General features: G+C 40.5%; 1 protein-coding gene across 4 annotated transcripts in view; it reads right to left on the bottom strand.

Annotated features, from left to right (window-relative positions):
- Alg9 (ALG9 alpha-1,2-mannosyltransferase) overlaps positions 1-13,903 on the bottom strand; it is a 69,566-nt gene that overhangs the window by 53,228 nt on the left and 2,435 nt on the right. For all 4 annotated transcript variants that reach the window (XR_016532811.1, XR_016532813.1, XM_090319531.1 and 1 more), the window contains exons 4-8: positions 10,647-10,717; positions 8,288-8,376; positions 6,420-6,555; positions 4,807-4,894; positions 4,269-4,374 (exon numbers count right to left, since the gene is read on the bottom strand). Coding sequence is in view for 2 of the 4 variants with exons in the window: in XM_090319531.1 (XP_090175657.1) it covers positions 4,269-4,374; positions 4,807-4,894; positions 6,420-6,555; positions 8,288-8,376; positions 10,647-10,717 (490 nt within the window). In the remaining 2 variants the exon portion in view is untranslated. The remainder of the gene's footprint in view (positions 1-4,268; positions 4,375-4,806; positions 4,895-6,419; positions 6,556-8,287; positions 8,377-10,646; positions 10,718-13,903) is intronic.

Genomic DNA, 13,903 nt, shown 5'->3' with positions numbered 1-13,903 from the left:
GATTTGAGATTCAAGGTTTGAAGCCAGCCCAGGAAAGGAAGTCTGTGAGACTTCTTTCTCCAATTAACTATCAAAAAAGCTGAACCTGAGGCTACGGTTCAAGTGGTAGAGTGCTAGATTTGAGCAAAAGAAGCTCAGGGATAATACCCAGGCCCCAAGGTCAGCTCCAAGAAAGGCACATGCGCACGCCGTGTGCGCGCGCGCGCGCGCACACACACACACACACACACACACACACACAATGGTACATTATCTAGCCCAGATATCGGATATCTCTGATTCAACCAGAAATAATGGAGAGAATATTTATATGATTGCAATCGTAATGGAGAGACTGAAGTCACGATAGGAACATAGGCATGTGGTAAAGTGCTTGCCTAGTATATATAAAGCCCTGGGTTTGATTTCTTGGTACCACATACACAGAAAAAACTTGAAACGGTGCTGTGGTTCAAATGGTAGAGTGCTAGCCTTGAGCAAAGAGAGGATCGAGGACAGAGCCCAGGTTCTGGGTTCAAGCCCCAGAAGTGGCACTCAGAACCCTTCCTGATAACCAGCAGAAGGATTTGCTCCTGAGATTCCCTATCTTCTTGCTGAAGCACCCAACAGACTGTACCATAATTATTTGTTTCTGCAGCCTTCTAAGGGCCTGAAGCAATTGCTCAGAGGCAATTTATTCAATAATTCTTTAACTGAAATCTATCCACATATGCAGAAAATATGTGCAATCCTGTACTTGTAGGTGAGAAATGGCACCAAAAGATGTCGACACAAGGCATTTTTAATGTTCAGATAAAGTGTGTATCTAACATATTTAATAGGGCATCTAGACCCGGAAACTCATAAAATAGCCAATATACTGCAAGTTAGTGTCAAACATTGAAGTAACAGGAAAGAGCTAGAGTTTCTAAGACAGAAGACACACTGTCTCATTGTTTAACAACTGTATAGGATAAAAGATCCGTGACATTTACCAAATGGAGTGATGATCACAAAATATTTACATCGGTTAATCTTATTTGATATCAAGAAATTTCCAAGTCAGCACCACAGCATGTCAAACAAAGTTAGTTCTGAGACATAACTGCAATTAAGGCATTCAAGAATTCATTCATTCATTTATTCATTGTCAACTTTTTCTTTTAACAAGGGAGTCCTACTTCTAAGATGAAAGCAATATTCTCTCTTCAGGTAAGCTACAGCAAAAAAGTAAAAACTCTTAACAAATGAAAATCAAGAAAAAAAGAAACTGTCAAATTCAAAGATGAGGTAAAAACACAAAATGTCTAATACCAAGGAACAGCTCCTTAAAAGTAGCTGACTACAGCTTTCCAGCAGCACTGATTGTGGCCCAGGTAATAATCCCCACTGCCCCAACAAACCCTTTTTGATCCAAAATACCATGTCATCAAAGTAGGCAGGAAAAAGTCTCAAAGACTCTTTCTCGGTAAAACATAGCAAATGCCACTGCCCATGAGAAGACCAGAGACTGTGCTAAAACCTAACCAACCACCACTACACTAAAAATATAAACTTATACCAGAATTTATTTTCCTTCTCTACTTCCTCTGTCAGTCTGATCTATAGATTAAAAAGTCTCATCAACTTGGAGAGGCCAGAGAAAATATGGCCCTGTTATAAATTCTCACAAAAGGTGTTTTTTTTGTTGTTGTTTTTTGAGGTTTTTTTTTTTTTTTTTTTTTTTTTTTTTTTTTTGCCAATCCTGGAGCTTCAACTCAGGGCCTGAGCACTGTCCCTGGACTTTCTCAAGGCTAGAGCTCTACCACATGAGCCACAGCATCACTTCTGGCTTTTTTTTCTATATATGTGGTACCAAGGAATTGAACCCAGGTCTTTGTGCATGCAAGGCAAGCACTCTACCACTAGGCCAAACTCCCGTCCCCTCAGAAAAGGTTTTATAAACAAGCAATCAAAATATCAACATCAGGTATACTGGTGGCTCATATGATTCTAGTTTCTCAGAAGGCTGAGATCTGAGGTTCACCATTTAAAACCAAACCAGAAAAAATAAATTAAACTAAAAAAGAAAAAAGCAGATGTCTACGAGACTCTTATCTCCAGTTAACCACCAAAAATCTGGAAGTGGTACTATGGCTCAAAGTGGTAGAGCACTAGCCTTAAGCGAAAAAGCTAAAGAACAGCACTCAGGCCCTAAGTTCAAGCCCTAGAACTGACCACTGCCCCTCCCTAAAAAAATCAACATCTAATAAATCATTTATGAAAATGGAGAAGCCAATTTTTCAGAATTAACACAAAGTCAATGTATTCCTCTATACAGAATGGGATACATGTAAATCAGTATTTACCACACAACCCACATTTTATTGTTTTTCTTGTTTCCAGAAGTCAAATACAATTTTACAAGAAAACCAAAAGCAGTGGGCAATTTAAAATGTACGAACTTTCCCTGGCTGAAGAGAGACATCTAGCGGCAAAAGCTTAGAACTGAAGGCTTTTCACATATCCTTGGGATCCAGGAAATATAAAGAAGCCTTTTAAAGTTCTTTCACTTAACAACTGTTCTTCAACCATGGGGTTTGTAAATTCATTTCACTGAATAAAACACTGCTTATTTTAGCCTGTTCCTTGCCACCTAAGATGATAAAACTCTTGAAATCCCAGGAGGCGCAAGTATCTCATTCGTATTCTTGCTTTCAAACTCCTCAGGCAATCTATTGGATCTTCTGGCAATGTGGCCTAAGCACATGATGGATGGGGCTAGCAACACCACAAATTCACAAGAATGCAGAGAAAATACTGACTGCTTTGTAGCAGGGTCAGGACATTCAAATATGTAGAAAACTCTAAGGATCCCCAAAAGATTAAAGCAGAAGAAGCTCTATTTATTTATTATTTTGTAGGTCCAGGGGCTTAAACTCAGGGGCTGGGCACTGTCCCTAAGCCTTTTTGTGCTCAAGGCTAGTGCTCTACTACTTTAAGCCACAATGCCACTTCCAGTTTTCTGGAGGGAGGTAAGAGTCACACAAACTTTCCTGCACAGGCTGGCTTTGAACTGTGATCCTCAGATCTCAGCCTCCTAAGTAGCTAAAATTATAGGTGTGAACCCCTGCTGCCCAGCTATATACTTATTTTAATGTTAAAAAGTGTCTCTCTTGGGCCAGGAGTTTGGCCTAGTGGTATAGAGTGCTTGCGTAGCATGCATGAAGTCCTAAGTTTGATTCTTTGGTACCACATACACAGAAAAGGGTGGAAGTGGTGCTGTATTTCAAGTGGTAGAGCTTTAGCCTAGAGAAAGCCTAAGGACAGTGCTCAGGCCCTGAGTTCAAGCCTCAGGACTGGCAAAAAAATAAACAATATTTCTCTCTTTAAAAATGTTTACTAATTTGGCTAACTTATTTTAATGTTAAAAAGTGTCTCTTTTGGGCCGGGAGTTTAGCCTAGCATGCTTGACTAGCATGGACGAAAACCCGGGTTCGATTCCTTGGTACCACATAGAAAAAAGCTGGAAGTGGTGCTGTGGCTCAAGTCATAGAGCGCTAGCCTTGAGTAAAAAGCCCAAGGACAGTGCTCAGGCCCTGAGTTCAAGCCCCAGGACCGGCAAAAAAAGAAAAAAAAATTTTAAGTGACATCAAAGGTATACACGCATAGAAATTATATGGAGGAATGTTCTCCCAAATATTAATAGCAGCTATATAAACATGATGGGATTTGGGCTATTTTCTCTTTGTTACCTGGATTTTTTTTTTTTAACCAGTCCTGGAGCTTGCACTCATGGGCCTGAGCACTGCCCCTGAGATTTCCCAAGGCTGGCACTCTACCACTTGAGCCACAGCATCATTTCTGGATTTTTTTTCTATGTACGTGGTACTGAGGAATTGAACCCAGGTCTTCATGCACACTAGGCAAGCACACTACTACTAGGTCAAACTCCCAGCCCAGTAACCTGGATTTTTTAACAAGAGAAAAAAGTCACTTTTAGGAGGGAGGGGAGTAGCAGCAAAAGCTGTATACCCAACCATCCTCAAAATTCTAACCCTAAAACTAGAAATAATCAACAGGAAAATGGGGAACCAGTATGTGAATATCACATTAATGAAGAAGCAGTAATGGCTACCTGTCATCATTGTGCTCCATTCAAATATCATTCTAGTTTTAAGTAAGGTAAGACTTCCAACAAAGACAAACTGTCTTTGATGAAATAAGATAACTGAATTAAGGTGTGGAAGCCCTGGTACATTCATCTACTTTCTAACCCTCCCCCAGATTTTGTAAAAAAAAAAACTCACCATAAAGATCAGGGCCATGAGAAGTGAAGACATTATAGAAAACAATGTTGAGAGGAGCAATCACCAGCTTCCCATAGTAGTAGCTGTCGATAACCACCACGGGCACCTGAAATCACAGAACACACACAGCAACTGTAGTTTGGGTCTGGGAATACTCTCAAAATGTTAATAGACAAGCTGGACCTGGTGGTTCATGCCTGTAATCTTAGCTACTCAGGAGGCTGAAATCTGAGGATCGAGGTTCAAAGCTAGCCTGGCACAAAAGGACCCTGAGACTCTCATCTCCAATTAACCTCTAGAAAACAGGAAGTGGGACCCGGCTCAAGAGTAGGGCGGTAGCCTTGAGCTGAAGAGCTCAGGGACAACACCCAAGTGGAGTTCAAGCCCCATGATCCATCCAAAAAATAATGTTAATAGACAACTTGTGAATGTAAAACAAAGTGAACCCCCAGTGTGTCCTTTTCCCATATCACAAGGTGCTTTCATCAGAACATGAGAACAAAACAAAACAAAACAAAACAAAAAAAGGAAAACTCACCAGGAAAAGAATTAGGGCCACTAGTGACCAATAAAAGAAACTCTTCCACCTGTGTTTCAGGACCAGCAAATCGAAGGCAATGGGCAAACTATTTAGCAGAGAAAAAAAGAAAGTAGGGTAAGTAAAACACTTATAGACAGATCTCATACTTGTGCATACATACCTATGCTGAAGTGAGAATAAAATGTCTCTACCAAGGACTGAGAGGGAAGAAAGCTGGTATATGAAAGTACTTCTCTTCATCAGACCTACCAGAGCTATGCATGCCAAAGATGCTCAGGAAACAAATACTGAGCTACTGGTACTACATTTCACACATATTTATATGTAATGGACACTCGAATATATCAATTAGAAGAAACTGGAAACTCCCCTGAATATGCTGCACAAGCAATAAAGAAACAGATCTAGAGGCTGAGAACCAGGAAAATGCATAGTACAGGGTAGACAGAGTGAGAAAATCAGATGTACAGTCAAAAAGGCCTAGATGCGGCCGGGAGTTTGGCCTAGTGGTAGAGTGCTTACCTAGCATGCACGAAGACCAGGGTTCGATTCCTCAGTACCACATACATAGAAAAAAAGCCAGAAGTGGTGCTGAGGCTCAAGTGGTAGAGCTCTAGCTTTGAGAAAGTCCAAGGACAGTGCTCAGGCCCTGAGCTCAAGCCCAGGACTGCCCCCCCAAAAAAAGGCCCAGATGCAAGAAAAACATAATCTCAACAGCACATTACTCAAAATATTGGGATCTTCTTAAAGCACTAATGATTGTAATTCTCAGAGTTTTGTAAGATTAAGGAATATTTATAAATGGTTTAACAGTATCTAATAGACAGTTATTTCATAGTTACCATTTGCATTAAGATTAGCACTTTAAGAAATATACTTTAGAGACCGGGAGTTTGGCCTAGAGTGCTTGCCAAGCATTCACAAAGACCTGAGTTCGATTCCTCGGTACCACATACATAGAAAAAAGCCAGAAATGGTGCTATGGCTCAAGTGGCAGAGCACTAACTTTGAGAGAAACCAAGGACAGTGCTCAGGCCCTGAGCCCAAGCACAGGACTGGCAAAAATATATATATATATATATATATAGATAGATAGATAGATAGATAGATAGATAGATAGATAGATATAGATATATATATGTATATATGTATATGCTTTAGTCAGGCACCAATGACTCATGCCTATAATCCTAGCCACTCAGGAGGGTGAGATTTGAGGATTGAGGTTTGAAGCCAGCACACGCAGGAAATTCCACTGAGACTCTTATCTTCAATTAACTACCCAAAAGGTCAGAAGTAGAACTATGGCTCAAATGGTAAGACTGCTAGCCTTGACCATAAAAGCTCAGATACAGCGCCCAGGCCCTGAGGTCAAGCCCCAGGACTGGCCCAAAAAGAAAGGAAGAAAGGAGGGAGGGTGTAAGGTGGGGAGGGACAGAAGGGAGGAAAGAAGGTTGGTTTAAAATAATGAAGAAACGTATTATTATTTCTCAATTTTTTTCAAATTAATTCCTGTAACTTTAGGCACTACCTAGACAACTTGGCACTAATCCAGAATTAAGATCTGCCATAAGTGCAGTGACATATGGGACACTATGTTAGGTTCTTACCCAAGTGCAACACTGAACGGCCAGCCTACAATGGCTCCAGCTGCTACTCCCAGCACAGCAATGGGAGTTTTGTCCATGTACCATCCAGTCATGGCTATCAATGTAGTATACATGCAGAAACTACTGGGAAGGAATGCTGCAGAGGGAAGAAATGAAAGGAAGAAGGGGTAAGAGTCTAAGATGCAACACCAACCAACCTATATTTTGAAATGCCAATATCCAGGAGTTTACTCTGAGCAATGCTACATTAGAAATAGGCAGTAAAGTGGTAATCCTTGGGGAGAAAGAAAGAAAAAAGGTATTGGCACTGTTGATTCACACCTATAATCCTAGCTACTTAGGAGGCTGAGATGTGAAAATTGCAGTTTGAAGCCAGCCCCGGCAGAAAAGTCTGTGAGACTACCAACCAAAAAAAAAAAGAGTTCAACAATTTCCCTTCACTCCTACATTTTAGATACCAACATACAGTTTGCAATTATACAGTATTATCCATAGTTGTCTTCTCCTGACTGTATCTCAAATCCAAGCTTACAAAAGTCTAGTTTCTCCAGGGTGATCCTGAGTTTATTTCCAAACAGGGAATATACTTCTAAAGATTTAAGAATCATTGCTGACAATTTGTGTCTGAAGTATAGCTTCTGGAACTCTAAAAGTGCTCAGGTCCTAATGTGTACCCTACAGTGATCTGGGAAGATTTCTCAAGGGCCAGGTAGGAGGCAGCATGGCTTTGCATCCTAAATCCATGGATTTATGGATAGACTGGTCCTCAGCTCTTCTCTATCTACCTCTACCACAATCTAGTCACGGTGTACACCAGACAACCAGGCCTATTCCAAGTCTCTATAATAGCAACAATGTGTTTTCACATCTTGGAACAAAAAGGTAGATCTTCATAAATCCTCATTCCTCTAAAACTCCTTCGACTCCATCAAGAACAAACGGAATGAGATTTAAAGACAGCAGGCTCTACTCAGAGGCTCTCTATCTCTGTGCCTCAACTAACATCACAAAGCTAGATACTGGAACCGGGAGTTTGATCTAATGGTAGAGTGCTTGCCCAGCAAGATCCAGGTTTGACTCCTTGGTGTCACATATATAGAAAAAATTCAAACCAGTTACTGTGACTCAAGTGGTAGGGCTCTAGCCTTGAGAAAGTCCAGTGCTCAGGCCTTGAGTTCAGTTTTCTGGAATGGCAAAAAAAAAAAAAAAAAAGCTAGATAGTTCCAGGAAACTTCCATTCATAAAAATCAATTTTAAGGGGCCAGGAGTTTGGCCTAGCAGTAGAGTGCTTGCCTAGCATGCACAAAGACCCAGATTTGATTCCTCAGTACCACATACATAGAAAAAAACCAGAAGTGGTGCTGAGGCTCAAGTGGTAGAACTCTAGCCTTGAGAAAGTCCAAGGACAGTGCTCAGGCCCTGAGCTCAAGCCCAGGACTGCCAAAAAAAATAAAAATAAATAAAAAATCAATTTTAAAAGTAGCAAAGCAAATGGAGAAAAAAAAGAAGAAGAAACGTGCAGGGCTCAGGCCTGTAATCCTAGGTACTCAGGAGGCTGAGAGCTGAGGATCCTAGGCACTAAAAAGTCTGTGAGACTCTTATCTCCAATTATTCACCAGAAAACAGGAAGTGGTGCTGCAGCTCAAAGGGGTAGGGTGGTAGCTTTAGCTGAGGAGTTCAGAGGCAATGCCCAGGCCCAGGGGTAAGGCAGTGGCCTTGAGCTGAAGAGATCAGACCTCAAGCCCCAGGAATGGCAATAAATAAATTATTGACATTTTAAAATATAACCTATGTCTGGACAAGTACTTCCTTCAGTGCCATGGTGGGCCATGGTGAGCCTGCTGTCCTCTCCCCTCCCTTTTACCTACCAGATGATGAACAAAACATGCCAGTGCTGAGCACCAAGAAGGCCAGCATCATTCGACTCACATGCAGCCCAAACTTCTTACACACGGCCCTACAAGAAAGGCAAAGGCTAATCAGCCTAATCGGCTTTGCCGACAGACATTTCAAATCAAACTAGATCAAACTAGCGTTCACCACATTGATAGCCGACTTAAGGATACATTTCCTCCACATAGGTTCGTAGCTTCTTTCCTGTGCTCTTGGTTTTTTATACACATGAAATTGCTGTAAAACCTGTCAAAAATAGTTCTGTATTTGACTTTTCGATCTTCGGTGTTACTTCTGATGCAAGCATGTTTTTCTTTTTTGATCTGAAATGTCTGGGTAGCAGAATTACACAGGTGCCTGGCCCTTAACTTCTTTATACTATATAGTCTTCGTAATTTCTTCAACTCAATCTTCCATTTTACTATTGTACTTGTTAAAGGCACCTAGTCTACTGTTTAAATTATCTAGCTGATGAATTTTAAATGCGTACATGTTTTGTAGTCAATAATGCACTTTCATTTCTAGAAGTTCTGATTCTTTTTGAATTTGCATAGTTTTGTAGTCTGTTTCTTGTTCACATTTTCAGTTCCCTCTTTCTCTTCTTTAAAAACATTAAATGTGCTTGCACCAAGCACATCTATGTGTGCTTGCATCAAGTTGCAATGAGCCCATGTAGGTCAAGTTGATGGAGGCCCTTTGTGCTGAGCACCAAATCAACCTTACTAAGGTCAATAACAACAAAAAACTAGGGGATCAAGTAGGTCTCTGCAAAACTGATCAAGAGGGAAAACCCCGTAAAGTGGCTGGTTGCAGTTGCATACTGCTTAAGGACTATGGCAAGAGTCTCAGGCCACGGATGTTATTAGAGAGTACTTCAAATGCAAGAAATGAACAAGTAAATTTTAAAAGTTGAAAAAAAAACTAAGTGCACATACTATATACTAAGTGTTGTTTTAACAACACCTAATACATGATTGAGTCACTGATGATTTTTATTTCTGACTTTCCTGAGCCCTTCTTATGACTTCCATTTTAGGATTTATTTCTATTATAATTTCTTCTTACAACTTTATTTCTAATAGTCACCCACAGACATTACTATCCCAGAAAAATTTATAGTAAATCTTCAACTATAGGCATAATGGAAAAGGTAAGTGATTTGAATTCAAATCCAAATCACAAAGAAGACCACCTTGTCATTGTAATTCTCAAAGGCAAGCTTTGTTTTTTCCTCTGTTCCATTCAGACACATAATCAGTTGGGAAAATTTTTAATAAAGAACATTACACCCTAGAAATTTTTAATGAATTGACGCACTATTAACTGTTAAAAGGGGTAAGCTATTTTGACTACTGGAACACTTAAATGCTTGATACTTCCATTAATATTCAATCAACTGATAGCTGTGTTGTGTAACAATGTCCTGGGTACAAATCAGGGCAGGCTCTCTCACATTGGGAATAGTTCTCTTATCAGCCAGGCTCCAGGAGAAATGTTGCAAACTGCCGTGAGTGCCTTTATCCTGCCAGGACAGGGAGCAACGCAGTGAAGGAAACAGAAGTTTTGGGGGCACCAGAGGGCCTATACCTCTTGCCAACAATAGACTGCTCAAGGTCCCATTAATAGGATCTTTATTGATTATCAGACAGTGGAGTACTTGCAGGAAGCAAGTTAGCAATCTCTTTGAAGTTACAGATACAGGCAAGTCAAACAATCTCAGGATGATAGACTTCCTTACCTTTGGAAGTAGAGGTAAACAGCAAACAACCACAATTTGTTTAGGTCTCCACCATGGGACTCCAAGGTCCAAGGAAGTTTTAGATTTTGATTAACTCACATTTAGGGCAGAATTTTAGATCTCTGTAATGCTAGGAGCAATTGATCTTTCTCAGGCCACTCCCAGATTTCTGGGAGTCAGAGAATGGCATTCCAATTCTCTTTATTAGAACTCAAGGCTAAGCACTTACAGGTAGGTTCCCACAACAAAAGGTAAATCACTGCCCTGCATTTTAGGGCCAAATACAATCCTACTAAATTGCAGTAAGACTAGCTACATACATATTCACAGATCTAAAAATTAATGACAAGATATATTTCAGGAGCTGGAAGTGTTTACTAATTCAGATCACTACTTAGACTATCAGACAGCTGATATATTAGGCTTTCTCCTAGCACACTTTTATGCTGTTTTTTTATTTTTGCTATTGTTGGTTGTGGTACCTGAACTCAGGGCCTGGATGTTGTCCCTGAGCTCTTTTTGCACAAGGCTAGTGCTCTACCACTTTGAGCCACTTCCTCTCCTAGCACTTTTAGAACCAAAGCTTTTATACTCACTTGTAAAAGTAAAGTTCACAAATACAGCTCACAAAAGCTAGAAGACATCGCAAAAAGTAGAAGACAAGAATCTGAAAGAAACCCAGAACAAGAGAACTGAAGTCACAGATAGGAACCAAGATACTTGTAAAATTGAAATGATTCTCATTTTTCATCAATGAAAAATGCTATAAATTGGTACGATCATTTGAAAGGCAATGTATCAAAAACCACACACATTTTTCACATCCCTAGACTTCATATGCCCACCTGCATCACTCAAGGAACAGTAAGGAACTTCATTCCCCATGCTGAAAATGTCAATCACAGCACTAACACTTTAGTTAAAATTGTAGGGGCTGGGAGTTTGGCCTAGTGGTTAAAGTGCTTGCCTAGCATGCATGAAGACCCAGGTTCGATTCCTCAGTACCACATACATAGAAAAAAGCCAGAAGTGGTGCTGAGGCTCAAGTGGTAGAGCTCTAGCCTTGAGAAAGTCCAAGGACAGTGCTCAGGCCCTGAGCTCAGGCCCAGGACTGGCAAAAAAAAAAAAAATTGTAAAATGTCCAATTACAGGGGCAGGCTTAAGTAAATCATACTACATTTCACAGACTATTACACAGACATTAAAATGTATTGCTATGAATAGGAAACGTCTTTCAATATAATGCTCATTTTCACCAAGCACTCAAGAATAAGTAGTCTTGGGCCGGAGTTTGGCCTAGTGGTTAAAGTGCTTGCCTAGCATGCATGAAGACCCGGGTTCGATTCCTCGGTACCACATACCTAGAAAAAAGCCGGAAGTGGTGCTGAGGCTCAAGTGGTAGAGCTCTAGCCTTGAGAAAGTCCAAGGACAGTGCTCAGGCCCTGAGCCGAAGCCCAGGACTGGCAAAAAAAAAAAAAAAGAATAAGTAGTCTCAATGTTTTTTGTTTTGTTTCTTGCCAGTCCTGGTACTTAAACTCAAGGCCTGGGCACTGTCCCTGGGCTTTCTCAAGGCTAGTGTTCTACCATTTGAACCACAGCACCACTTCCAGCTGTGTACGTGGTACCGAAGAATCAAACCCAGGGCTTCGTGCATGCTACCAAACCATTCTACCACTAAGCCATGTACCCAAACCCTAGTCTCAATGTTTTAAGTAGTGATTATTTACAGAACACAAAGTGTGTACATTACACAGTATTAAAATACACTGAGGTCTCTTAAGAAAACTATGTATGAAAAAATGGGAAAGAATACAGTAGAATATAAGAGCAGCTATGGCAGCCTATTTGAAATTTATATATCTTTCCTCCAACCTTCCAAAATTCTTTAATATGACTTTTTTTTTTTTTTTTTTTTTTTTGCCAGTCCTGGGCTTGAGCTCAGGGCCTGAGCACTGTCCTTGGACTTTCTCAAGGCTAGAGCTCTATCACTTGAACCTCAGCACCACTTCCAGCTTTTTTTCTATGTATGTGGTACCAAGGAATCAAACCTGGGTCATCGTGCATGCTAGGCAAGCATTCTACCACTAGGCCAAACTCCCGGCCCTAATGTGATTTTTTAAATTAAATTTATAATATGGGTAGCACTTTCAAAAATAAAACAATATATCAATATTTTCTTTTCTTTTCTTTTTTATGGGTCATGGAGCTTGAACTCTGTGCCTGGCCTCTGTCCCTGAGCTCTTCAGCTCAAGGCTATCACCCTAGCCTGAGCCACAGGCGCCTTTTCTGGTTTTCTAGTGGTTAATTGGAGATATGGGTCTCTCAGTCTTTAGTGCCCAAGTTGAGGCACTTAGATCTCAGCTTCTTGAGTAGCTTGGATTACAAGCATAAGCTACCTCACCCGGTTTCAAATTATTTTTACTATAAAACTGGCACTTAGGGATAAGTGGTAGAGCACTTGTTTAGCTTGTACTAGGCCAAATGTTCAACCAGAACACTGTCCCTGTGCTGAATTCCTCAGAAAATATGCCCTATACAAGCATATGAAACGTATTTGTCCATCACTATAACCAACAAAATTCCAAGAACAAGTTCAATGAAATGATCCTGGTAGTTACCAGTGCCATTCATTAACTCAACAAAACATACTGAAAACCCGCTATGACGAACACAACGACAGATGTGATTGATTCAGTGTCTATGTTTAAAGACTGCTCAGCTAATGGGAAAGAGAACAAACAACAAGATTTAACATGAACTATCTAAAATAATTGTATCTGGCAACAGGACAATGATGTCCCCGTTTCTAATATCCAACTCAGTAACTGGAAGTGCTAGGTGGTACAAAAAAAAATGAGAAGGAACTGAGTTATGAAGGCTGGGAGCATGGCCTAGTGGTACAGTGCTTGCCTAGCATGCACAAAGACCTGAGTTGGATTCCTCAGTACCACATACACAGAAAAAGCCACAAGTGGTGTGTGGCTCAAGTAGTAGAGCTCTAGCCTTGAGAAAGTCCAAAGACAGTGCCCAGGCCCTGAGTTTAAGCCCCAGGACTGCCCCCCCTCAAAAAAATGGTATGAAGAACAGAATGAAAGAAATTTAGTATACGTCTATAGTTTGGATATGGGTTGTATTCCAGGGGTTCATGTACTAGCATCCCAATCACCAGGGTGGTGATGTTAAGATGATTCACTTATAAAATGCAAGCCCTAGCAAAGGGTAATAAAGTTAGAGGGAGTGCACTCTCATCAATTAATACCATCTCATAGGAGTAGATTAGCTATGTTTAGAAGGATTGCTATAAATTAAGTATACTGTCCTAAGTATACTTTTTTTTTGAGTACACACATGTCCTTTCTGCATGTGGCCAGTTCCTAGCAGCTATTTTGTCATGTCACAGTCAGAATCCTTACCAAGACACTGGTGCCAGGCTATTTGGACCCTCCAGTCACCAGAATCATGAGCTAGATAGACCTCTTTTTCTTCCTCAAGAAGAAACTACTAACTACCAGACCTCATGTGTTTGCTGTAGCAATACAAAAACAGAGTAAGATATATACACAGCTAAAGAGAACTCAAGAGATTCAACTGATAAGCCACTGACACTAATCAGGGAATTTAGTGAAATATTCCATATTAAGATCAAAACACAATGGGGGATATAACTGAAGTGGTAGAGTGCTTTTTAAAAAAAAAAAAATCCTCTCTTAGCTGAGCATGATGGTTCAGGCCTATAATCCCAACCACTCTCAGAAGGATGAGCCAGGAGGCTTAAACACTACTTGAGCCCCAGGACAAAACAGAGCAACATAGCAAGACTCCACCTCAAAGAAGAAAAGCAAAAGAAATGCCT

Source organism: Megascapheus bottae, chromosome 27, assembly GCF_031878675.1.
Source record: "Megascapheus bottae isolate mThoBot1 chromosome 27, mThoBot2.hap1, whole genome shotgun sequence".
NCBI classification, from domain to species: domain Eukaryota; kingdom Metazoa; phylum Chordata; class Mammalia; order Rodentia; family Geomyidae; genus Megascapheus; species Megascapheus bottae.
The sequence above is the reverse complement of the archived record's forward strand: the minus strand, read 5'-3'. Positions and strand labels throughout refer to the sequence as shown.